General features: G+C 42.1%; 1 protein-coding gene across 11 annotated transcripts in view; it reads right to left on the reverse strand.

The window, feature by feature from the left end:
• The window catches only part of TLN2 (talin 2), a 420,448-nt gene that overhangs the window by 191,050 nt on the left and 202,611 nt on the right, over nt 1-26,787 (reverse strand). For 8 of the 11 annotated variants that reach the window (XM_078079262.1, XM_036081097.2, XM_036081089.2 and 5 more), the window contains 2 exons: nt 2,452-2,623; nt 483-580 (listed from right to left, as the gene is read on the reverse strand). In XM_078079262.1, the coding sequence (XP_077935388.1) occupies nt 483-580; nt 2,452-2,587 (234 nt within the window). In that variant the 5' untranslated portion in view covers nt 2,588-2,623. Of the gene's footprint in view, nt 1-482; nt 581-2,451; nt 2,624-19,123; nt 19,203-26,787 lie in introns of all 11 variants that reach the window. The other 3 variants (XM_078079259.1, XM_078079261.1, XM_036081096.2) reach the window with 1 other exon arrangement.

Raw genomic sequence — 26,787 nt, forward strand, 5'->3', positions numbered from 1 at the left:
TGATTGTTATCAAGCTTGCATCTCATATGGACTTTCCTTTACAAAAACAAAACTGATTTATATTCAATCGCTGACTACCTTTAGGATCTTCTTGTTTTCCCCTCTAATCTACCCTTACTTTTTATCATTAGTCACCAGGATACTTCCTATATCCTTACAGAAAGACGCTCTATCTTATCCCCTAGCTACCAAGTGCAACCATGGCATGTGCAAAGAGCTGAACACACTAACCCCAAGCTGCTTTAATTACTCTGTGGAGTTTCAAGAATTTGGACTGCCGATATTTCCTCTTACTACCTGGACAGCCCTTACAAAGTCAAAACTAGGAATAAGATGCCCTTGGAGCAAAACAGATTGTTGGGTCTCCCTTTTTCTCTAAGGCATAATAGGATGTTGGCTTCTAGAGAAGGCCCACAGACAAGGTGACAAAACAAAACAAAAACAAAAACAAAAACAAACCAAAAATGACATCTACAACATACCCCATTTCGCAACATGTAGTAATCCAGTGTTCTGCCTGCTTCCAGCCAAATTCCTTTCCTGGGGTCTTCATCCGAGAGAAACAGCCCATAATCAGAAGCTGGGAGATAAAGAGAAGAGAGGATAAAAGACAGAGTGCCGCTGAAGCCATCACTGACTTCCAAGCCCTGAGTCTGCTGACTTGGCCGGATGTGGGCATTCTCCTGCATCAGACAGGTTTCGTTTTGACAACATGAGCAAGCCAAGGGGTAAAGCAGAAGAGGTGAAATGAGGCCTGAGCTGCAACGTCAACACCCACAGAGAAGGTTCGTGATTCTTAAAACCAGTGGGCAGCAGCTGTGTCTACACATTAGGGAAACACCAAAAACAGAACAGCCCAAATTTCTAATTTCTGAATTGGACTTTGTTCCCTATCACTTGCTATATAAAAACCTGGCAGAGAAGCCGTGAAGAAGGACAAGAGGGGCCATGGAGAAACTAAGGAAGTGACCACTTAAGCCCAAGGCCACTTAGGCAAAGAGGGGCCAATGGAGCCTTTACACTTTGAATAATCCCTCCATCATCCCAAAACAGCATTACAAAAGGCAAGCAGGAGGGCCCAGGGAGATGAAGCCGCTCTCCCCCACCCCACTAAATTATGAATATAATTGGAAAATAAAACTCTGTGTTCTCCATAGAAATCCCTTAGTCTGATCAGGAAGTACAAGAGCATGGTGGCAGGAGAAAAGCAGTTATCATTTCCTGTCTGAAGATTTCTATCTTGGGGCATCCGGCTGGCTTAGTCAATAGAGCATGCAACCCTTGATCTCAGAGTCATGAGTTCCAGCCCCATGTTGGGTGCAGAGATTACTTAAATAAATACGTCTTTAAAGATTATAAATAAATAAATACAATTAAAGACTTCTGTCTTCCTGAATGTGATTCAAGGTAACCTCAGAAACCCAGGTGAGGGTCTGAGCTCCTGTTTCTTAGAAAAACAACTTCAAGATCTAGAAAGGTTTTGATTTTCACCAGAGCCAAACAGCAATCTAAGCCAGAGAAATTTTTTTAAATCTGGGAGAAAAACAGTAGCAGACAAGACACCAGAAATGACTGGATAACCAGAATTTAGAGCAAGGGTAGGAATGTGGGATAACTTTGTTATTCTACATTACCCAAAAATAAAAATAGAGTGTTTTAAATAATATAAATAATGCTTTTAGACCAAAAGTTTGGCAGTTTTGTGACATCTTTTTGAGAAGATCAATGCCTATCTCTAAGATTCTCATACTTCCCATTTTTAAGTTAAGTTTCAGCCCATTTTCACAGTAAAGGCTTATTAATTTGAGAGTAATCCCAATTTCTCAAGTGCCAATCAAACACTAAATAAAGGAAGAAAATGTAGGGAGAAGAGAGAGGGCAATTGAAAATAAAAATTCTATGAATGGCTTTTGTTTAAACTCAGATTAATAGTGGTCAGTGGTTTAAACAAACAGGAAACAAAACATAGATTCATAGATGCTCCCCACCCCCTTAAGGGTTTGATCAAGTTTATAAAGCCCCTTCAAAGTAACTGAAATATAAGGCTTGCCCTGCATCCTGATGGCAGTTCCCAGCCTGCTTCAGGCTGCATATATGGAAAACAGGGCTCAGGGTATACAAATGTGTAACCGTTGGAGTAGCTTCATTTGTACTTTATAGGGCAAATGAGATGACATATCAAAAAGTGACCTGTAAACTGTAGAGAGCAATGCTGAGGTATGGAAGGGTCATGACGATGGGCATCACAATGATGATCCAGTGGCAGCTGTGGCCATTGTCAGCACAAGCCTCACTAGGGAGGTAAGTAGTGTCCAGGATAAGAAGACATTTCATTTGAAACATACACACACTAGTGCATTTGGGTACCACTCAGACCGTCTGTTTCTTTGTCTACTAAGCAAAGAACATACAAACACGTTTCAAGAAGCCAGTGAATAACCAATGGCCTACCTTGGCCAGTTTGTGCCTCCGGTACCCGTTCCCGAATGACTCGACATGCATCGTACACGGCTGTAGATGGTTCAAACTGCATGGTCTTCACCACATTGCAGTGGCGGACACAAATCTTTAAGGACAGGGCCACCATTTTCCTAAATGATTTGAAGATCCTCACTTAGAATGTCTGGAAAACACAAAGAGACAAACGGTGATATTCGTAATCGTCTTGAAAAAACTGCTAGACTTTAAATCAACTTTAAATAATTGAAAGAATAAAATAGCAATTAAAGTGAATGCTTTGGGTAAAAACACAAATTAAAAGATTTTAAAAATTTTAAAATGAAACAAGAGCATCTAGACTCAGGGTTAACATTATCACAGAGTGGCAAGTAGACTCTCTAGGGAGGAAGGATCTATGGAAGTTCACCAAGACTCCTTCTCAATGGTGCTCCCTACTTTGGGTTTCTAACAGGGGATCATCAGTGTGACAGGCAGACAGCCTTGGGCACCACAGCCACCTCCTGAAGATGCTTCTGTTAGCAGCCTCAGTGCCCCAGCTCTCTCCCCACAGCTCCTGGGGACAGGAGGAAGCATGAATGCCCTCTCAGATGCTCCTCAGGGCCAAAGAGTTCCACCTCATCATGTACCAGAAGACAGCATCTGGGCCCAACTCCAACACGAGGATCCTGTGTAAATCCAAGCAAGGCCCTCTGGCCGCTCTGCTTCAGTTTCCCCACAAGAAGCCACAATGGTAACAGCCCTATATAATTCATAAAAGAACCAAACCCTGAGGGGTCATCAATGGGAGCCCAATGCCCAGTTTTAGAAAGTACACAGGTTTAGGCTAGGTTTTATTTCATAAATGACTTCTTTTTAAAACCTAAGTCCAAAAATTTAGTCCATTTCCTTTGAGTTGGTGGCTTATGGCTTATTTTGATGACCTGCTCTCTTCTGTGGCCAGAAACTTAGCCCTCAACCCAGGCCAGCCTCAATCAAATGCATCTTCCTCAGGCACAAGAGAGAGGACTCTTCCCTGCACCTGACACAGACCCAGCTGACTGTCATCCAGGCAAACAGAACAATGCACTTCAGAATTAGGAGCTATTAGAATCCCGGCACTGTATCAATAACATAAACCACAGGAATTTCAAGTTCTCATCCTTTCTTATCTTTTCTTAGAGAGCCCACAGGTAGTGAACCTGAACCCCAGCTGCCTTGATGCCCCCTTCCCACTTAAGAATGCAAACGCTAAGCAGCAATGAGGTGATCAAGAGGCAGAGAGGGCCACAGGCTGACCAGGCCCAGGGAGTGGGTGCCTGTGGGGCATCACTTCTTCATGTGCGTGATTCATTGCCAGCTTCTTAACAACAGGTGACTGGGTCGACTGCATACAGAGGACATTTTTAAACAGATGTTCTGGAGTCCATGGGCAGCGTATACACACAGCTGCATGGAGCAAACATTTAGGCTGTCCAACTATAAAGTCATTTTGACCTCCACTTACAGTCTGAATGAATTGCCTGTGAAAATGTTTCTTGAAAAATGTCAAGATACAGTTCTCAATAAATAACAGCAGTGTTCACTGGGAATCTTCCCCAAATCGAATCAATTTACTACAGCCTAGGCAGTGGCTGGACTGTTGACATGGCAGAAGGGTACAAAATATCCAGGGATTTTCCACCTACAATATCAAGGACTTTTAAGGTGATAGATGAAAGGGTCTACCCAACTCTGTTTTTATAGGCATATTTAACTGACCAACTCCCCCATTTGGGAAAAACTTAAACTCTAGACATCAATTGACAAATTTACTGTAATGTAGAGATCACTGCATGGAATAGTCTACCCCCCTGGGGCTGGTGACAATTGTGAGTTTTCCTGAACCACGGAGATTCAGGAGCATGACTGGGAGTAACAGTCAGTGGTAAAGACCATGGAACTCTGTCACAGGTGCCATTTATGGAATGCACCAGAGAGGATGGGATGGTTAATCTCTTCCATTCCCTGGGAATAGGAAGGATTTTAAGTGTCCCTGCACGAAGGCTGCCCTTCCCAGGCTAATAATTGGACTTTCTGCAGAGCAAATTAATGGTCCCTCTAGCCAAGCCTAGACAGATTCCATCAAAGGGAAATACAGAGCCATGACATGGGGCTGAAAGCAGAATATCAGAGCAAGACCGTAAACATTGGAGCTCAGAAGGTAACAGAAGACACATAGCGGGGGAGAAAGGGGCAAGTGGATCAGCAGGGAGCAGACAGAAGCAAGACCAGACAAAACCTAGGCCTGTGGATCAACAAGAAACACAGGAGAGAAACCCAGAGATTTAGGAAGCAGAAGAAGAGAAGCAGAATATACACAGCAGTGAAGGAAAATCTCTATCCAAAACAACTAGAAAAATGAAGAAGCCAGTGACTGATGGGGGCGGGGGGACGCTGCTAGAGGCACAGGTTTTGGGGTAAAAAATTCTCTGAGTTTCTTTAGGATATATTCAGTAGGGAGGTAGAACAGGGTCAAATACAAAGCAGGACACATAATGTTCGGGGGAGCTCATCATCTTTCAATCCTTGGGACTAGAAAGATCATCTAGGGAAGTGAGCAGAGACCTGAGGACAGAGTCCTGGGACAATGTTCTAAAATCAGGACAAGAAGGGACTGGCAAGGAGGCCTAGTGGTAGGTGAAGGAGGAGAACCAAGAGAGGGTGGGCCCAGAAGAAGGTGCACTGAGCAGGAGGGAGAGAGACCTGTGCTACGTGCTGATCACAGCCCAAGGAAGATGAGGGTGGAGGTACCACTGAATCTGGCAGGGAGGGCCCCGGTAGCCGAGGTAAGAAGCAGCAATCAGAGTGGGGGAAGCCAGAGTAGCAGTTTCAGGAGAGAGAGGAGGCGGAGGGGCCGGCAGAGCAAGTACAGACTTGTCTGTCTCTTGAGGAGGCAGGGGCAGAGGAACAGGCCCTGGCTCCGACGTATGCCCTTCAGGCTTTTTACCCAGAAGTGTGTAACGTGTAGTTGCTACAAAGTCCGTATCTACACAGCGTCTGTACAGACACGGTTTCCACCTGATGACGGCCCCAGAGGCAGTCCCAAGACAGCTCAGTGCCCTTCCCGGAGGCAGGAGCCTCAGCGTGCATGATCTCCGTTCTGGGCCTGTGAGAGAGGAGAGGAGTAGGCAAGACCGTTCAAGGGAAGGGCGCTGGCCTGGGAAGGAGTCTGGGGTCCAGGCTCATTCCCAGGCCTGCCAATGGCTTGGGCCTTTGGGCCTGTTTTTTCTCCTCCTTCTGCTCTTCAGAGAGCAGGGGGCGACTGGCTCCCATGAAAGGGATGTTTGGCCAACTATTCCCACGGGATTCCCTTGTCCCCTCCTCATAACATCTCACAGGGGAAGGCACAGAACAGAGACAACTATGCTTAGCTCAAAGTAGACATTCAACATAAGGAGGGACACCGGCGATTCACTGCGAGATTCGTGTTCTCAACTTTTCTACCACCTCAAATGTTACAACATGGCCCATGTAATACAGCAAAACCAAACCACCAAAATAAGTCCCTCTCAGAGCACTGCTCAGTGATCAAAGACTAAAAAGGCTCCAGTGTCGTCTTCTTACTCCTGGCTCTCAGTGTTCCCAGTATGAAGCACCAAACAAGACCTATGATTTCCTTTGTGGGAATGTTTTAAACATGCAAATTAAGTACATAATAATGTTAATAAACTACAAGGTTATACGTCCGTATGTCTGTAAAAGACACAGTATTTTAATTTTTATCATGCAAGAAGATCGTCCACACAAGCAAATCTCAATGAGGTCTGAAACCAAAGTACATGGTGATTTAACCATTATTCCACAGGGAACACGGCACTGAGCTGTTTCTAGCCCCACACACAGCACAGTGACATACTTGCTAAACAGGTGCTGAAATTAACGGTCCTGGTTTATGGCAAAAAGATCATAGGATCAAAGCATATAGGAACCTAGATACGTCAAATAAAAATGGGTATGTGTTTTCAGCTCTTATGAGAAGTCTCACTATACATCCACGAAAGCCCTGAGAAAATCATGTAGCTTAGACAACGCACTGTGATAAAGACTAATGCTCTGCTCCCTCTCCAGTGAGATGTTCTCAGGCCACTGGTGCAGCCTGCAAACTGAGCCTCACCTCCACTTCCCTGTACCCTAACCCCCCTGGCTAATCCCTGCCTCTTCAGGCAGGGAGCCTCGGACAGAGGAACAGGTTTCCTTTTTTGGTTTGGCTGCAAGAAGGCTCAAAGCCTACTTACTGCTTTATAGTCTAACCCCTGTCTCTATTTTTATGATCCTATCCTTGTTTTTCTTTTACCCCGATCTGAATGTATGCTATCTTGCTGGATCTTAAGTCCTTTTTTGTTGTGGTTTTGGTTTCTTGCTAAAAGACAAGGTATAAAATTCATAAAACATAGATTATTTTCCTTTCCATAATTTCTTCTCCTTCTGACCATTTTTGTCCTGATTTTATGGGTGAAGGTCACCTGGGGCCAACAAGAAACCTTTCTGTGCCATCCATTGTGGCAGATGAGCCAATGGAACCAGTGGCGAAACCCAGACATTCTCCTTCTAAAGTAAACACTTTTCGGTCCTAGGGAGCTGGAAACAGCTCAGGATGGCAGCAGCGGTGTAGGCTGCCCAAGCTCCGGCCAGTCCATCCTGGAGCAAACAGGCCCAGCTCAGCCAAGGGCTCCTCCTCACCGAAGAAATGTCCACCATTGGTCAAGATGCGCAACCACCCCTCGGATCTCTGCCCTGACCAGTGACGGTTGTGAGGTGTTCCAACTCCACTCCTGCCATACCAGTTCATGACTTCGAGCTGGCTGCTTAACTGCAGTCTGCCTCAGTTTCTTCCTCCGCAAAATGGGAGACAATAATAGGCTTAACCTGTAAGGTTACTATAGAAATCATGGGGCAGCTGGGTGGCTCAGTCGTTAAGCGTCTGCCTTCGGCTCAGGTCATGATCCCAGGGTCCTGGGATTGAGCTCCTCATTGGGCTCCCTGCTCCGCAGGAAGCCTGCTTCTCCTTCTCCCATTCCCCCTGCTTGTGTTCCCTCTCTCGCTGTCTCTCTCTCTCTGTCAAATAAATAAATAAAAAATCTTAAAAAAAAAAAAAATCTATTAACACAGGTCAAAGACACAAAGAAAGTGCCAGGTAAGGGTTTGTTTTACTCATCTTGGCCATAGTGGGTGGAGAAACACTGGAAGCAGCATATTCTATTTAGCTACCATCTGACCTGCAAAATTCAATTTATTGTTTATTTTACATCTATTATGTAGTAGACACTATCACAGACATTAGGGAGCAAAGACGATCAAGATTCCTGTCTAGATAGCACTCCCCTCCTAGTGACCCTGTTCACTGTACAGCACCTGTGTTCATCCTTATTCAAGTCATTCAACAGGCTTTTTGTAGATGCAGAATTATCCAAGGATGGGCCATGAAGCCGAGTGTGTCTGTGGAACAAGGAAGTCCTGCACTCAGGCTATCCTCCTGGACGTAGGTCAGATTCCCTTAATCCAAGAGCCTCAGGGAGCAAAAGTGCACCCTCTGGTATGGGTCAGGGCTGGCATTAAAGTAGACTCCTGCGCTGGGGCCTGTCAATGAACCCTGCCCAGATGCAACCTAGGAGAGGGGCCATGGGGCTCTGCACACTCCGCTACAAGCAGAGGTGTCCTACTCAGCTGACAGGACAACAGGGTCAGGCTACCGTGCTTCAGCGGGAGCCTGCATCTTGAAAGAAGTAAGAACTGCCCACCATCCCTCTCCTCTCTCTTCCTCCAACCACTGGCTCCATTCTGACCCACTGGAAGACCACTGCACCCAATAATGAGGGCTGTACCCGCTCTCCCCTCAGCAGGCAAAATATAGCCCTGATAACAGCATGCATTTTATAACCAAAGGTCAATATAAAACATGGGCCTGTCATTCACCTCAATCTCCAGTGAACAATTCTGCTCTCTGGAAGAAATGCCCAGGAAGGAGCTTCCCTTGTCTCCACCCTTGACCCACTCTTCTGCAAGGGAGAAAGGGAATAGCTCAGCTGATAAGTAGACACCCATCCCATGATGGGGCCATAGCTCGCCAGAGGTGCCTCGGAAGCAAAAGCCAGGGTCTCGCCCTCCATCTGGCTTTCCTGGGCTGTCTGTACTCAGGTACCTTGGGGCTCAGCTCAAACATTCAGAACTTTCAGTATATGATACTTAGCCCACCAGGCACATCCAGGTGTCTATGTGTCACCATCTAGAAGGGTGCGGCAACTCAACTGTTCACTGGGAGCCAGCTGCCTTTGATTCAGGGAGGGATGAGGAGGAGAGAAGGCAGAGTGTCCCATTTCCATCCCACCTGCAGCCAGCTTTATCAGGGAGCCACAGGCCTGCCTTAAGAATCCGCCCCTCCCCCACTGGGCCCCTCACACCTCCCTCTTCCCAACTAGTGAGAGCCCAGAAGGCAGAGTCTGAGTAGAGAGGCTCACCCCCCCCACCCCAGTCCCCCACATTCCCAACTCAGGAGGGAGAACTCCAGCTAATCCTAAACTCAGGGAAAACAGTACATGAATACGACTGATGGGATTTCCTCACAGGGTAACCGCCCACATAGAAAAAGACCAGAATGATCATGCTCCCCCCTTTGCAGCCAGAGCGGGGAGACCAAAAAAGCAGGGAGAACATTCACACAAGGATCTCTCTTTAGTTCTCCTTCACGGAGGCATGGAAAGCCAGGACAATTGCTCGACTCTGCATACTTCAACTAGAAATAATAATCGTTAAAGGGTCGGGTGATAAAGGAACAGAGACGAAATGATTAACCATGCACACAGGTGTGAACTCAACAGCAGGTCGGGCATGTCAATAAAAATCCCAGCCAAGAGGTTGGCACCCGGAGCTGCTTTGCAAACCCCCCACATGCCCCTTCACCCACTGGGCTACCGCAGAGGGTTCTCGCCTGTCCCCAGGACACTCACGCTAAGACACACATACAAGGCGGTATCAGGAATACATTTGCGGTGACAGGTCTCCCTCCCTCACTGTCCTCCCACAATAAGGACTGTACCGTCACAGCCACCTTTGAATCTCAAGGCCCTAGCACGACGTCTGCCGCACGGTAGGTGCTTAGTCCATGTTTGTGGAATTAATATGGACTGCAGGGAAAGACTTAAACAGATTTTTTTCTAAGTTAGTCAGTAGGAATTATCCACCCTAACAGCATGACTAAAGGATGAATGGAGAGCAAACACCCAGCAGGCCCTACTATTTCTACTCATCAACAACCCCAGAAGCTTACCCTCATGGCTTAGGAGATGAAGTTCTCCAGCCTGGCCAATGAGAATCTGGAAAAAGAACCCAGGCTAGAATCAGTCAGGAACACGTGGAGGTTCCCCGAAGGCAGGGACCATGCGCAGTGCTCACTGTATAAAGTACCTGCCGCAGAGAAGGGCTCAGGCTGTATCGAATGCATGGGTGGAGGCCATGTCAGTGGTTCTACCTCCCAGAACAAGCCCACAACAAGGAGTACGGAATGATGGGAAAAGATCTTTGACACTGTTTTCCACTTTCAGATGAAGAAACTGTCATCTTGAGATTAAGTGACCTTCCCAAGGTCACACTGCTAGAAAACCACAACCATACCTTCCCGTGCTGCCACAATAATGTGCTATGTACGTGGTACGACTAAGGCCCACCAAGGATCCCTCCAACTCGCCCTCCCATCTCCACTCAGCTCTTGGCACGGGCACAGGAAATTCCACCATGAAGTAGATCGTTGGTCATAAACCTTGCTGTACAAGCGGATATTTAGATTTATCCCTTACCACCGTCTTACAATGTTGCATTTCAGAACTTCCAGACAAATCGAGAGCTGCCCTTTATTAAAGACGATGCCTGATTAGCAGGAAGTTCTGAGAAGGTAGGGGGTTACTGCAGACCGGTTCGGAGCTCTGGCAGAGCTGATACAGGGCAGAAGAACTGGGAAGAAAACCTGCTCAAAGGAAGGGGAGCAGACACCTATGTGTTTGTAGTGTCATCACTGTGCTGAGAGATGATTTTAATGCACACAAAATTTTGAAAGGTATGGGTAATCAGGTTCAAACCGCTCAGCCCCAGGGTCAGGGCCTCCCATCCCCCACTCGCCTTCTCCCATTTATGCCCTAAGAACTTGCCATTTTAACAAAACAATGTATTTCCAACTCCTGCAAAACTGCCTCCATTATTTTAGCCCTTGTGGCGTACCTCTGTCTGAAATGCACCATCCATCCAGTTCTGCCCGGTTACTCACCCTACAAGGCTAGCATCAAGCTTGGCTTTCCTGAACTAGTCTTTCCAACCACCCCTGGTGCAGGACCTCTCTCCTCTCTTAAGCTCCTGGAGCACTCACCTGTAACCCGCACTCCAGTGCCAGCCCTCCTGGGCTCAAGTCCTCACTGGAACAACAGGAGATGCTCCATCTAGTGAATAGCTGGCACTGGGCAGTCCCAGGGCCCTTCCACAGACCTCTTTCTCACTTGATGTGCGAAACAGTTTACAAAGTGTAACAGATATATATATATACATATACATATTTTTTTTTTTTTTTGCATCCCCATTTCACAGATCATCTGGGAGCACAGAGCATTCCTGAGGAATATACCTTTGTTTCCCTCGGACCACTAAGAAGGCTGTGCCAGCTTCCTGGCAATGTCCCTGATACTCCGTGGCTGCTCAGACAGCAGAACAAATCATCCCCACATCTTAGTCCCTCTGGAGCCCACCTTGCAGTCCTGCCGTTTGCTTTCTCTCCCAAGTTAAAGCGGGAAGAAGGTTCCAAAGTGAATTCCGATTTTGAACTCTTACACCCTAACTCAAATGAGTTGAGGCTATTTATAAAAATACACGGGAAAGAAAAATAAAAGGTTAAGTCCAAGGAATAACGAAAGAAAAATGAAAAGTGAAGGTCAAGACCAGAAGAACTGTGAATTATTTACTCTTTGTTTGGATAACTGGGAATAAACTTATCCCATTATTTGTTTTTTTCTGACCCCTGGTGACAAGCCTATAAAATCCCAAGAAAGCAGATTCTCCAGGCTACTGCTGATGCTGATAAACATAAGCTCGGTCACTAAGGCACCCATCATGGGGATGGGTACAGATGGACTGGATTTTACTTGGAAAAAATAGACAGCTCTGTTCTACGATGATCTGGAAGAAAATATTCAGTGTGTTGTACACTGAACCCGTAAGAATGAATGAAAAGAACTTCAAGTTCCTTCTCGGGTCACCTTTCTCATGCTTGTGTTTTTCAATGCTAAAAAAGCATCCACTGGACTCAAGACTATCTGCCAAAGCAGCGTGGGCTTGGGCTGTGCAGCGACAGGGCACACCATCAGGCTTGCTTTCGGTTAAAAAACAGAGAAATCTCCTACTTCCTATCTCCAAATCCCTTTCACTACAAAGGTTTTCAGCTCTGACCTCTGACCCATGAATTCAAGACTGCAAACCCACAGCACCATCCATCACTGAAAGAGGCAACAGTGCAAGGTTTTGGCAAGGGCGGATGCTAAAGAGAAAAAAGAATATTAAAAACATGTTCTCGAGGCTTATCTATGTTAATCCATTGCCCATAAATCAGAAGGGCATTTCTGTTAGAGCCCAGACCTAAAAATCTGGCACTTGTGTGCAGAACTGAAATAAAGCAAGGAGCTTGATTGAAACGTACATTTCTGGAGATTCAGAGTCCACCACAGTCCCAATCCAGCATTCGCACACTAGATGAGATTTTCCGGAGTATCCCTATTTTCTGTGGCCACTCATTCCAAGATCACCCCCATTTTATATCTGAAAATTGCCACATCTCAGTTAAACTGAATCTCGCCTGCAGTAGCCCCCATCTCAGACACAGAAGTCATCAAGCCCAGCTGTCTGCAGGGTACATAAATCTTTACTGCGGCTTTTCCTTCTCCTCAACGTAGGAACTAAAACATTTTCCATTTCTTAATTAGCAGCAGTAAACATCTAAAGCCAATGATGTGCCTGCATGGATTCTAAACCCTTTCTGTACATCAAGGCACTGAATCTTCAACATCACACCATCCTAAGGAGGACAGACTTCACCCAGGTAAGGTGACCAGGACACTGTGGTTATGGGGCTTGACAGAGGGGGCTCTGCCTCCTACTGTGTGTTTAAAACAGGAAGACACATGGAAAAATGAACATAGTGCTTGTGTTAGGAGAGCGATAAAATGGGTGAAATATATGTATTGTTAAGGTTTCTGTTAATAACTGAATTTTCATGTGTTGCGTTCTGATAAGTCGTTCAACAATTCAGTCAGAGAAGTCCTATCTAGCCTGGATCATCAGGCTTAGGAGGTTATGTCTCTTAAGTAACAGGCACTCACAGGAGAAGGGGAGGTTTAAACCCAAATCTGTCATTATCCAGGCTTCCTTGAATGGTTCCACCCCACCCAAACATAAGCAATGCTAACATCTTGACACATCTTCCACTGTTTATGTATAATTTCATGTGGTTGAGATGACATGCTCTATGTAATTCTGTATTCTGATGTTTCCCCCATTGTAATTACATAATAATCTTCTCCACTGGATTGTTACAGTTTTTAGAAACTTTTAAAAATAGATACATAATATTGCAATGCAAGCCATCATCATTTACTCAGCTCTATCTTTGTTTTTGTGTACATCAGCCACTTGTAAGTTTTCATTATCATAAAATAAGGCTGCAATATGAATTTTCTATTTAAAAACTTTTATTCTTTCAGATTTTCTTAAGCTAGACTTTTTTTTAAAGGAATCACCAGTATTTTTAAGGAGCTTAATATCTTCTGGGTAGATATTAAGATATTAAGACAATAAAAGATATTAGATATTAAGACAATAAAAAAAATCTGAATCTACAGATATTAGCAGTTTGATTTATGGGTTAGCTAAACGAATATGCATTAACAACCAAGAAAGCCAGTAATCAATCTAGATCTTATAGTTCAATCTAGCCCACAGAACGATCCTGCTAGCAAGGGCTTAGGCTGCAAGGGACCATATCAAAAGACAGAACTGACAACAGGCATGACCAGGGGAAAAACATCTGGCAGGGGCAATAAACCAGATTTGCAGAAAAGAGGCAGAGGAAAGATAGATGCTTAACACAAATTTCAAAAAATACTGTTAAGAGTAGAAATGACAGAAGAAAGGATTGGACTAGACTCTACTAAAGAAAGTAGTGGACATAAACAGTAAATATCAATGCTTTGCTTTCTGTCAGCTCAAGTTTTTAGAACTGCCTAGTGGATCAAACCGGAATTACAAAAAAGACATTAACTAAATTGAAGTACTCTGACAGAGTACCATTTTCCTATATTCACTAAAGCCAAATTAAAAGTCCTGCCAATTTTATCAGTGAGTTCTGGATAAGATTTACATTTCCAAATAATAAAACCAAATCAAATTTAGATCTGTATAGCTAAATATTACTTCATCAAGAGCACAGGGAAGAAACAAACATGTCCCATGGGAGGAGACATTAAACGGTAAACTCTTCACAGCACAGCTGAGTGTAACCCAGTATTTTAAACTATTATTTTAAGAGAGTGTCGCATGTATGATCCATCTCTACAACCTGGAATAATTCTTGGAAAACAATTTCGAAAACATATAAAACTTAAGATAAAGCTGGAAAAATAAAAGAAATGCAGAGACCAATTAAGAGTGGGAAACAAAGGATAAGGATCCTTAAAGAAATGGCAGAACTGAAGAATTTCCTGACTTTGAAAGTGTGAGTGCCTCATCTATAGTGATAACGCTACAGTATTTCATCATGCCAGTGATGGCTTGTAAAACTGATATTCATCCTCAAATACAACACGTAACATAGTGTTTTTGGTTGCACTGTTTGCTCCCCTCTAATATTCATACGGTGAAGTCCCAACCCACAGAACCTCAGAAGGGGATCTTGCTTAGACAGGATATCATTTATAGAGATAATCAGGGTAAAATGAGGTTATTAGGGTGGGCCCTAATCCAAAATGACTGGTGTCCTTAAAAAATGGGGAAATGTGGACACAGAGACATGCACGGAAGGAAGGCAATGTGAGGAGACACTGGTAGACGATGACGGTCGAGCCAAGGAGAAAGGCCTGGAATAGACCCTCTTCTCTCAGCCCTCAGAAGCTCACCCTGATCTGGGACTTCCAGCTTCCACAACTCAGAAACAATAGATTTCCATTGGTTAAGCCACCACTTTGTGGTTCTTCCTTATGGCTGCCTCAGTAAACTAATACACCAGGCTAATTATGGTTTAATTCAGATTTTAATTAGTGTAATTTTCTTAAATATAGGAAATTAGTACAATTTTGACACAAACTAACAATATAGTCAAATATATGTAATTATCTGCAGGGAAATTATATATATGCTGTGCTTATTAACATGTACATGTAGGCACAGATGCAGATATTGGTGGAGGCACAACGCACAGGCATATGGGAATGGATACTCTCTGCCCACAGCCACAACAGTACTAAGCTATACGGGGGTTGGGGAGGGTTCTAACCTGGGTACATCTAACTCCAGGGTCCAGGGCCTTGCTTCATTACCACCAGACAAAACTAGATTGCAGCATAGAAAATGCTTATCACTGTCGGATGGTGTGACAGAAGACGTGTGGTACTTAGGATTCTCGTAGGCAAGCATGGAAGAGACCGTAAGCATTTTATTGGTGTGGTAAAACTTACTTTTTGAGTTTGACTGATTTTGGCTTTGGTCATAGTACACACTTTTCTTCAGGAATTAAATAAACTCAACTACAATGCAAGACAACTTTCAGTTACTCTTCCTTGTGACATCATCCCTTCTCTTGTATAAAGAAACAGGAAGCTCCCCAGGCCTTTTGATGCCAGGCAACTCAGTATTTCATTCCTCAACTGAGTCATTTTCATGACCTTCTGTGGAATCTTCTCTCACATTCAACCAAACACCCTAAGTTGTAGCCCTAGTTATCCAGGGCACAAGTATCTCATGGACACAGCAAGAATTGAGACCCAGGCCTATAATGAAAGCAAGAGAGGGGGCTGTTAAGTAGTTAATCAGTAACTATTTACCAATCACTGATAATGTATAAGAAGACACTGTCTTGAGTGCTTCAGGGAATAAATGAGATGGAAGAAGGCTGGTGCTGAATTCAGTAGGCTTCTGCTCTCACAGCACACGTATGACCCACACCCAGAGAGAAGACCCTCTTAAGGGGTAACCAAGAAGTTAAAAAAAAAAAAAAAAAAAAAAGTAGAGGAGCGCCTGGCTGGCTCAGTCAGAAGAGCATGGGACTCTGATCCCAGGGTCATGAGTTTGAGCCCCACGCTGGGTGTAGAGATTACTAGGAAAAAAAAAAAAGTAGACACAATGGCAAGAGGACCAGAAGGATCCATGGGATGAAGACAAACTTTGGGTCGAGTCAGTTAATAACATCAGGCTGAGGGTGTGATAGAAGTTCAGCCTTACACAATGGACAGGACTGGGTAGGTGAGGGAGAAGGGTAGCGTTCCAGACGGCATCAGAAAAAGTTACCCTTCCACCGTGGGGAAGCTCTATCCTTTGTTCATGACTCAGTTTGTCACACCCTCTATTCCCCTCGCAGACAGTACTTATTACCCAGGACTTGGTGACTCCAGGGCCTAGTAGAGAGCCTGGCAGATGAGTAGGTACTCCATAGATTCTGAACACTGAGTAACTGCTTCTGAGCCTACTTTCCATATGTAATGGTAAGCTCCTTGAGGGCCCACAATTATTTATTATTCTCAACATTGGGCAGATTTTCAGCAACTATTTGATAAACAGGTGGATGCAATTCCTTCATTTGATTTCTTTCCTTTTTATTACAGAGGAACAAGTATCTAAAAGAAATTACGGCTCTATTAAAAAAAATTAGGCCAGTTCCTACAGATTAGAGATTTCTACTTATCTTAATACTACTACTACCTTTCAGCAAATTTAAAGCATACCCCTTCCACTGCTTTGACTAAGAACACAAATTTGGATTGGGAGGCCACTGTCTGAATGGCAGTACCATGACGTACGGCCTGTGTGACCTCACGAATCCAGTGTTATGCACACACTGTGTCTCAGTTCATGCAAAACTCACTTAACATACAGCAAGGATCTTATCATCAGAAAAGCCAAACCACAGTATTTGCTGCTACCATCATTATTAATGCCTAATACCGTTTGCATAAAAACAAAATACAGAATTCTAGAAGGTTTTTCTTTACCCCAAGAAGATACAAAATCAGATAATTAACAGTCGCCAGGCCAGCAGAGGGAGTAGGAAGGGTAATGGCTCTTCCCCAAAAACCAGCTTCATGTGTCCTGCTTGTGCAATTTTCTTCTTCCTTGCCTACAAGGAGGTCAGTGGGATAATTTATGACTCAGGTTTTAGATGTAGAAAAACTTTAAACCAGAGAGATATTGTAGGTACTCTAGTTCTAAAATCTTCTGTAGAACTGATTTAAAAAAGAGACCATAGGTTTCAGACCTGACTGCTTTTCAGGATGGCAGGAAGCCAATTACTTAAACTGAAACAGTGTAGAAAATGGTTACTTCTTAAAGAATGCAATCACCCATTTATTCACCCATGTAAACTCATTGAGTAACATTCACTGGACCAGATGCTGCTCCTTGTACAGAAAGGACCCCAACAAGCCATATAGGGGAATGAGTCTGGAATAAGAGCCAACGTCACTCTGATCATGCACGAAGTCTTTCCAGCACCTTAGTGACTCCAGGATGAAGTCAGGGCTCTAAGAATTTGGGTAGCTGGGAATCCCCGAGGCTCCAGGATTAGTCTGGATCCTTCTAGACATTCCCAGGCAACATCTAAATGGGTGAAGTTCAGTCAGAACAAGAACAGACCACAGCACAAGCAAGAGCCGTCCAACCTTAATGCCACCCCACATGGTGGCTCAAGTCATCTGCGTGACACTGCCGCGCCCTCCATTCATTATTTGCCTATAACAATCAAAGACCTCAAAACAGCTGCTGGGGTTGTCCTGAAAGCTGTGAGAATAAATTTACATTTGTATGCAAGAAGGAGAAGAAAGCATAAGTAACTTCTAACCAGGACTTGCGAGGATTTTGTGCCCACTGAATTACCAGTAGTCAATGGCAGCACTCACTGTAATCCTGTTCTTGCATCACCAAAATTCCCAAAGACGCTGGAGTGGACAGGTTTTATCATCACCATCATGTATGCATATGCATATATATATATATACACACACACACATAGACATATATATACAAACATATATACATATATTTTACTATTAAGAAAGATACCTCACTATAAAACTCTCAACTTGAAAAGATGATAGATGATTGTTTATGCTACAGAAGGCTTAAATAAGACTTAATAAGAATTCATCGAGCAAGCCCTCTTAAAAATCCACATGGTGAGTCCCACTATTTGCCATAAAGTCCTCAGAGTACTACCACCTTTTAACTCTGGTCCCCTACACCAAAGATGGTCATGAGAGCCCCAAACATGAGTGCTCACTCTTCTCCATTATTTCAGTGGATGTCAACTTTCGCAGGGTTGGTCTCGATTTTAAAGTACTGTGGCCCCACATTTCAAAAAGATTTTATTTACTCCCAAAACTTCATACATTTGTAATAATCAACCTTCTGGTTTCCAGTCACTGAAGACCTATCCCTGATCAGAAGGTATAAGTACCTTCTCTACAGAAGGCTGCAGGAACTGAAGCCAAGTAAAAGAGCACAGCTTTCCCTCTGCGTGCCTGTCAGATTTCTGAAATGCAGAAAGCATGCTCAAGGAGCTTCCAAGCAAGGAAGCACAGCTTTGCTTCCAAGCTCCCTGACCAGGCCTCCACCCTCCCCAGGAAAGGCAGGTGAGCACTTACTGGGGCTGGGCTTCGGGCTGCCCAGAGGGGCTCTATCCATTATTGTGGCTGACAAACCAGGAATGTGGGAGTCTGTGACTCAGGCAGGCAGGACTGAAGCCAAGATTAGAAGAAAGGAGGCATAAGGGAAGTAGGAGAGACCAGGTGCAGAGAGAGAGGGGAAGCTGGATGGAAGGGAAGCTGTGGGACACACAGGAAGCTGTAAGCCAAATTCATCTATTTGGATTTTGGGAAGCATTCAATTACACATTCATGTTTCCCTGGTTACTGTCCTGGATGAGAAAGGGCTGGCTAAATATTTCAATGCTCCAGAAAAAGACCTATTATAATGAAAAATCCTTTTGAGTTTTCTTCTCTTCTGTTTAACTTTGAAAGACACGTATAAATTTACTGAGAAAAAGAACTTTCTTTATTCTCTTTCCTCCCCAGTGGTGAATCTCTCCATGAGTCAGTAAATGTCAGAAGAAAAAAGCATCTTCTCAGGAATATATAAATATTTATAGACAACATTACTCCATCACTCCCAAAATGTTAAACAGAGCTATTTTTCCATTCTCTTCTTTATTGATTTAGTTATATGGTACACAAAAATCAGAAAGCAAAAAAAGGTTAACAGAACTCAAATCACCAGGTCATGTATCAACTAAAGGCAGATCCCCCAAAATATTAAGTCTCTTTGTGATACATCCATAGAGAGCAGTAACAGAAACAAGCAATTCATATCAAAACAAACCCAGCCTTAGATTATTAAAGAGTAGCTGTTCAAGTACCTTCATCTGTGATGAGAGCCTCCAAGTCTGTGCAATTCTTCCTCTGGCATAGATGCTCTTAAGGCTAAGGTCTACCAGCCTGATGGGGTTGGTGGGAAAAGGTGAAAATCTGGTGAGATGATTATAAAAACAAAATCCAGGGAGGGCACTGTCAAGTCCTCATTCAGCTCTCAGAATGTTTGGTTGGCTCTCCTCAAATTTCTTGCCTTCTATTAGACTGGTTGACTTCAACAGACCAAAAAAGAAAAACCACCTGATCATGTTAATAGATGCACTAAAAGCATCTGACAAACTCCAATACCCATTCATGATAGAAACTGTCAGTAAGCAGTAATAGAACTTTCTCAACTTGATAAAGATTATCTACAAAAAACCTACAGTTAACATCATACTTAATGGTGAGAAACTTGAAGCTTTCTTACTAAGATCATGTAAAAGACAAGGATATCCGCTTTGATCACTCCTTTTCAACAGTGCACTCAAAGTCCTTGCTAATTCAATAAGGCAAGAGAAGGAAATAGAAGGTATACAGACTGGGAAGGAAGGAATAAAACTTTGTTTGCAGATGACATGATCCTCTCTGTAGAAAATCCAGAAAAGTTGACAAAAAAAAAAAAAAAAACCTGGAACTAATAATTATAGCAAGGTTGTATGACATAAGGTTAATATAAAAAGTGTTTACCTATATACCAACAATGAACAAGTGGAAAGTAATACTAAAAACAATACCATAGACATTAGCACCTCCCCAAAAATGAAATATTTAGGTATAAATCTAACAAAAGATCTGTATGAAGAAAAGTATAAAACTCAGATGAAGGAAATCAAAGAAGTAAATAAATGGAGAGATACTCAATGTTCATGGATAGGAAGACTCAATATTATCAAGATGTCAGTTCTTCCCCACTTGATCTATAGATTCAAGACAGTCTCTATCAAAACTCTATCAAGTTATTTTATGGATATCAACAAAGTGATTCTAAAGTCACGTGGAGTGGCAAAGGACCAAGACTGGCTATAAAATACTGAAGGAGAACAAAGTGGATATTACCAGACTTCAAGACTTTGTAGCACTCCCATATTCATCACACCATTATTCACAATAGCCACGGTGGAAACAACCCCAGTGTTCATAAATGGTAAATAGATAAAGAAAATGTGGTGTATACAATATATGTACATAATGGTGTATTACTGAACTCTTAAAAAGAAGGAAACCCTGCCATTTGCAACAGTATGGATGAACCTGAAGAACATTATGTTAAGTGAAATAAACCAAAGACAAATATCACATCATCTCACTTACACATGTAATCAAAGAAAGAAAAAGTCAAACTCATACAAACACAGTAGAAAAGTGGTTGCCAGGGGCTGGGGGTAGGGGAAATAGGGAGAGGTTAGTTAAAAGGGTAAAAATTTTCAGTTAAAGATGAATACGGTCTGAGAGTCTAATGGTGGCTATAGTTGATCACACTGTATTGCATAAGTGAAATTTCCTCAGAGAGTAGAACTTAAATATTCTTACAAAAAAAAGTAAGTATGTGAAGTGATTGAGGTGTTAATTAACTCAATGAGGGGATCCTTTCGCAGTGTATATATACATAGACCAGTGGAACAGAAGGAGTCCAAAAATAGACCCCCATGGATATAATCAATTCATCTTTGGACAAAGGAAATAAAAAAATCTAGAAACAGACAATACACCCTTAACAAAACTTCACTCAAAATGTATCACAGACTTAAATGTAAAATAAGACTAAGAAACTCCTAGACTATAGGAGACCTTAAGTATGGTGATGTCTTTTTAGGTACAACAACAAGGACATGATATATGAAAAAGTTTATTGATAAGCTTGACTTAAAAATTACTAACTTCTGGGGCACCTGGGTGGCTCAGTCGTTAAGCATCTGCCTTCGGCTCAGGTCATGATCCCAGGGTCCTGGGATCGAGCCCCGCATCGGGCTCCCTGCTCAGTGGGAGGCCTGCTTCTCCCTCTCCCACTCCCCCTGCTTGTACTCCCTCTCTAGCTGTCTCTCTCTCTGTCAAATAAATAAATAAAATCTTTAAAAAAAAAAAATTACTAACTTCTGCTTAAAGACAATATTAAGAGACTAAGAAGACTAGCCATAGACTGGGAGAAAATATTTACAAAAGAGCCATCTGATAAAGACTATTATCCAAAATATACAAATAAGTCTTAAAACTCAGTAACAAACAGCTTGATTAAAAAATGGGTCAAAGATCTTAACAGACATCTCAGAAGAATATCTATAGAGGGCAAATAAGCACATGAAAAGATGCTCCACACGGACATCTGGGTGGCTCAGTTGGTTAAGTGTCCTACTCTTGATTTCAGCTCAGGTCATGATTTCAGGGTCCTGGGATCGAGTTCTGAATCAGGCACCATGCTCAAAGGGAGTCTGCTTGAGGAGTCCCTCTCCCTTTGCCCCTCCCCCAGCATCTCTCTCTCTCTCAAATAAATACATAAATCTTAAAAAAAGAAAAGATGCTCCACGGTATATGTCATCAGGGAAATCTAAGTTGAAACAAGATACACATCTAATACATGTTAGGTTAGCCAAAATCTAGAACACTGACAACACCAAATGCTGGTGAGAATGTGGATAAACAACAACTCTCATCCCATTGCTGGTGGGAATGGAAAATGGTACAGCCAATTTGGAAGACAGTTTGGCGGTTTCTTACAAAATGAAATATACTCTTATCATTCAGTGCAGCTACCACACTCTTTGGTATTTACCCAAAGGAGTTGAAAACTTATGTCCACATAAAAACCTGCACACAGATGCTGATAAAAGCTTTATTCATAACTGTCAAAACTTGGAAACAACCAAGATATGCCTTCCACAGGTGAATGGATTAAATAAACTATGGTGCATCCAGACAATGGATTATCATCTACTGCTACAAAGAAATAAGCTATCAAGCCATGAAAAGACATGGAAGAACCTTAAATGTATATTACTAAGTGAAAGAAGTCAAACTGAAAATGCTACATACCATATGATTCCAACTATATAACATTCTGGAAAATGCAATACTAGGGATACAATAAAAAGATCAGTGGTTGCAAGGGTGAGGATGGAGTTAAATAGGTAGAGCAAAGAATTTTAGGGCAGTGAAACTATTCTGTATATTACAGTGATGGATATATGTCATTATATATTTATCTAAACTGATTTAATGTACATCAAATTGAATCTTTTAACTATGGATTTTGGATGATTATAATGGGTCGATGTAGGTTTATCCTTGGTGAAAAAGGATATACACATAACATTTTGTTAAGTGATGTTGATAATTGGGGGGGGGTTGTGTATGTGTGGGAACATGGGGTATATGGAAGATCTTTGCACTTTCCTCTCAATTTTATGGTAAATCTAAAATTTCTCTAAAGAATTAAATCTTTAAAATTTTTTTCATGAGATACAATTCTTTAAATTCTCTTCTTTTGGGCATATACCTAGGAGTGGAATTGCTGGGCCATATGGTACTTCTATGTTTTATCTTTCGAGGAACTGCCTCTTTTTCCAAAACAGCTGCACCATTTACGTTCCCACCAGACATCTATAGGATTCCAGTTTCTCCAAATTCTCCCCAACACTTGTTATTGTCTGTCATTTTTATTATGGCCACTCTAGTGGTGAGGTGGTCTTATTACGATTGGCATTTCCCTGATGACCAATGATGTTGAGCATCTTTTTATGTGCTTACTGACCATTTGGATATCTTCTTTGGAAGAACAGTCTAATTCTCTTCTCATTTAAAAGATTATTTCCCTTTTTGTTGTTAAATCATCAGAGTTCTTTTTATATTCCTGAGACTAGAGCCTTATCAGATATATAATTTGCAAACATTTTCTCACATTCTATACACTGTCTCTTTACTTACTTGACAGTGTCCTATCATGCCCCAATATTCTTTTAGTTTTGATAAAGTCCAATTTATTTTTTCCTTTCATTGCATATACTTTTGGTATCATATTTAGGAAATCATTGTCCGCTTCAAGGTCATAGAAGATTTCCACCTATATTTCCTTCTAAGAGTTTTATAGTCTTATAGCTCCTACATTTAGAAACTTTGACCCATTTTGAATTATTTTTTTATATATAGTCTGAGGTTAGGTCCAAATTTAGTCTTTTATCAGCTTCTTATTATTTATTTATTTACTGTAGTAGGCTCTACGCTCAAAGTGAGGCTAGAACGCACAACCCCTAGATCAAGAGTCACATGCTCTACTGAGCCAGTCAGGCACCCCACTCTTTATCAGCTTTTGTTTAAACCTAAAAAAGAGCATTCTCTCCATTTTCACTGAATGATGATTGGGGAGAAAGGCCAGAGAATTCCAAACCTTAGATTAATTTATAAACAAGGAGAGAAGATAGCAACTGAACTTTCCCTGATGAGCCTGAAATCCTCTTCAATAATCACAGCAATTCAGTATTTTGAGCACTGGGAGGAGTTCAGTGCTCTTAGATTTTCAAATGACTAGCTAAGTGGAAGGAAAATTTCAGTTATTAAGGGATACCACCTTAAAACTATCAAAATCAATTAAATAAACAGTTACTGAATACCAGTAATACAGCCTGCACTCTGCTAACCTCTAATATATAATATAAATATACCTAAGGCCCAGTCCCTCACCCTAAGAACTAATCTACTAGCTTGGAAATAAAGATGGTTTCCCAAAAAGTGGTTCAATCGCTAAGAGTGAAGTAATTCAATTACATAAGCCTTAAAAAAAAAAAAAAAAGTCAAATATGCTGGAGCCAACAGAGCTAATAAAATATTCCAACAGAGGCACAAACTTCTGTGACACTAGATTTAATTTTGACCATTCTGACAAATCTTTAAGTGTGTCACAATCGACTACTACCTCACCAAACAAACAGAAAATTTCCTCAAAGACACAAAAAGAAGAGATTCTCTAAATTAAGAATAAGAAGGTATTAAAATGGCCTATGCATCCTCAATTCCTTTTGGAATGTTATGTGTTTCCTTTTTTTTTTTTTTTTTAAAGATTTTATTTATTTATTTGACAGAGAGAGAGAGCACAAGTAGGCAGAGAGGCATGCAGAGGGAGAGGGAGAAGCAGGCTCTCCACTGAGCAGGGAGCCCGACGTGGGGCTCGATCCCAGGACTCTGGGATCATGACCTGAGCTGAAGGCAGCCGCTTAACCGACTGAGCCACCCAGGCACCCCTGGAATGTTATGTGTTTTCTAAGGGATTTTTTCAAGGCTTAAGTGGATTAGAATTCTGTTTTATCGGCTGCTCAGGTCTTTTATTTTTTAATAGCCTAATATTTACCTTTTATGGTACACTATGAAGGTGAAGAAAAGCATAATGTACTAAAAAACATATCTGGAAAGATATGGGAAGGTGAGTAGAAAATACACAAAACAACCAAAGTCACAACTGGTAACACCAGTCCTGAAGCTCAGCTCAGGGTTCTCTTAGGAGAAAGATTCCCCTTGAAATCAGTATCATCTCAGCAAATGTCACATGTGGTCAACGTGGAAGCTGAGAGAGAGACGGGAACACCACATACAGGTCGTCCACTAGGTGCCAGAAATGTCATGCTTATCTCATTTATGCCATCCAGGGACCACATAAAGTTGGAGACACCAAGGAAGTGGTAGAGTCTAGATGAAGTCTCCCTACATTTTGGTCCACCACCAAAATTTCTAATATGGGAAATGTAAAACTGAAGGTTACATATCACCAGCTAGTTAAGTCACCAGGACTATCTGGGGAAATCACGCAGGTCATCGGGACAGGGAATTCCACAGAGAAGATGGTGCCACAGAACACGATTATTTTAAGAACAATTCTCCTAAGGCCACCCAGGACTCTGCTCTGATTCTGTAAGCAATAAGCCACCTCAGCTCTAGTGTTTGGTCTTACCAGTTGACTGGCCCTCCAAGAGGCTTCCAGGTAAAAACTCCTCTGAAGAGCTCTCTTTAAAATACCAGATGCTCCTCTACCCTAGTCACTTAACATCTACTTAGCCTCACTGAACAAGGGTTTACGAGTGGGAGATCAATTTCCTGTTTATGTTGACTGTCAGACTTTCTTTCCTCATACTTGGTACACAGAAATATCCAACCCTTCTTCTAATCCTGGATCTTAATTACAATAATCAGTCAGCAAGACTTTACTTAATACCCAAACCTTCCTTTGAAAAATCTTTTAGGACAGACTTGGAGAAAGCATACCTCCACAATAATTCATACATACTTACAGTAATTCCATTTAATTCAACAAATGCTTATTGAAAGTCTACTGTATACAATGTTCTAAGTATTAATATCATTCCAACTTTTGTTCCTGTTTCAATAGCATTGTCTACTTGGTATTTTGCCTATACAAGCCACTCCAGGATGACAATGCAGTAAACCTGAATGTGCTGCTTTCAAAGGCCAAAGATGCCTCAGTGGGCATGTGAACAGTTTGAAAACTACAACTGTTTTTGTCTTAGCCCAGAAGTATACAGTGAATTATCAGTAAAAGAAAGAAAATTACAGTCCTCACCTTGTTACTGAAACTAAGTAACTGCAACTTGAGATTTAAATAGAGCAACACGACTATAGCATCATTGTTAATTTCTCAGTAGAAAGACACTTAGTATGCTGAAATAATTGTGAAATGCTGATTTCTACATCAGGACTATAGAAAACAAGAATGCTCACTTTCCATGTTGATAGTTCATGTATGATTTCACCCTTTTTATAATTTGCTCTATTGAAAATTAAAGTCACAGCACAGTCAGAATCTTAATGGATTAAATCCAATGCTAAATACTTCAAAGCTTCACTTGACACAAGGCACAGGAAACAATGTCATCTCTACCTGGAAAGAACTGAGAGGGGCAAATAAGTAAGCTGAAAACTGCCTAATAAAAATCATTCATTCTGGAAGTTTTAACAAGATGCTTTCTTTTTTTTTTTTTTTAAAGATTTTATTTATTTATTTGACAGAGAGAGACACAGCGAGAGAGAGAACACAAGCAGGGGGAGTGGAAGAGGGAGAAGCAGGCTTCCCACTGAGCAGGGAGCCCGATGCGGGGCTCGATCCCAGGACCCTGGGATCATGACCTGAGCCGAAGGCAGACGCTTAACGACTGAGCCACCCAGGCGCCCCACAAGATGCTTTCTTAAAAAAAAAAAAAAAAAAACTTGGAGAAATTGGAAAAGGCAAAGAAAATTAACGTACTTGATGATATCGAATGGCAAAATAACCAATTTTTAAAATTCTAATAAACAGAGGTAATTCTGGCATACCTAAGAGACAAAACCCTTTGCATGTGTTTCAGCATGGCTCTATTTTTAAAATAATGTCCCTGATACACAGCAGTTCAATTTTTGTATTAGCCTCGAAAAAGCAGAAATCAATGTTTTATAATATGATTCTGTATACGGCAAGCCTCTTCACTTATCTCAAGGATACCTGAAACTATTAAACATTACTATTCTATGAATACAAGGCAAAAGTGGAAATAAAGACTTTGCTTACCTAATTCCCTGCTTGGCTGGCTCCTAAAATTCACCAACTCCCTCTACCAGGAGGGACAAAGAGATATCAAAACAGAAATGCCGTATCTATCAATTCTCATGATGATGAAAGCAAATCAAGTGTCTAGGG

This window comes from Halichoerus grypus, chromosome 8 (assembly GCF_964656455.1).
Source record: "Halichoerus grypus chromosome 8, mHalGry1.hap1.1, whole genome shotgun sequence".
Lineage (NCBI taxonomy): Eukaryota > Metazoa > Chordata > Mammalia > Carnivora > Phocidae > Halichoerus > Halichoerus grypus.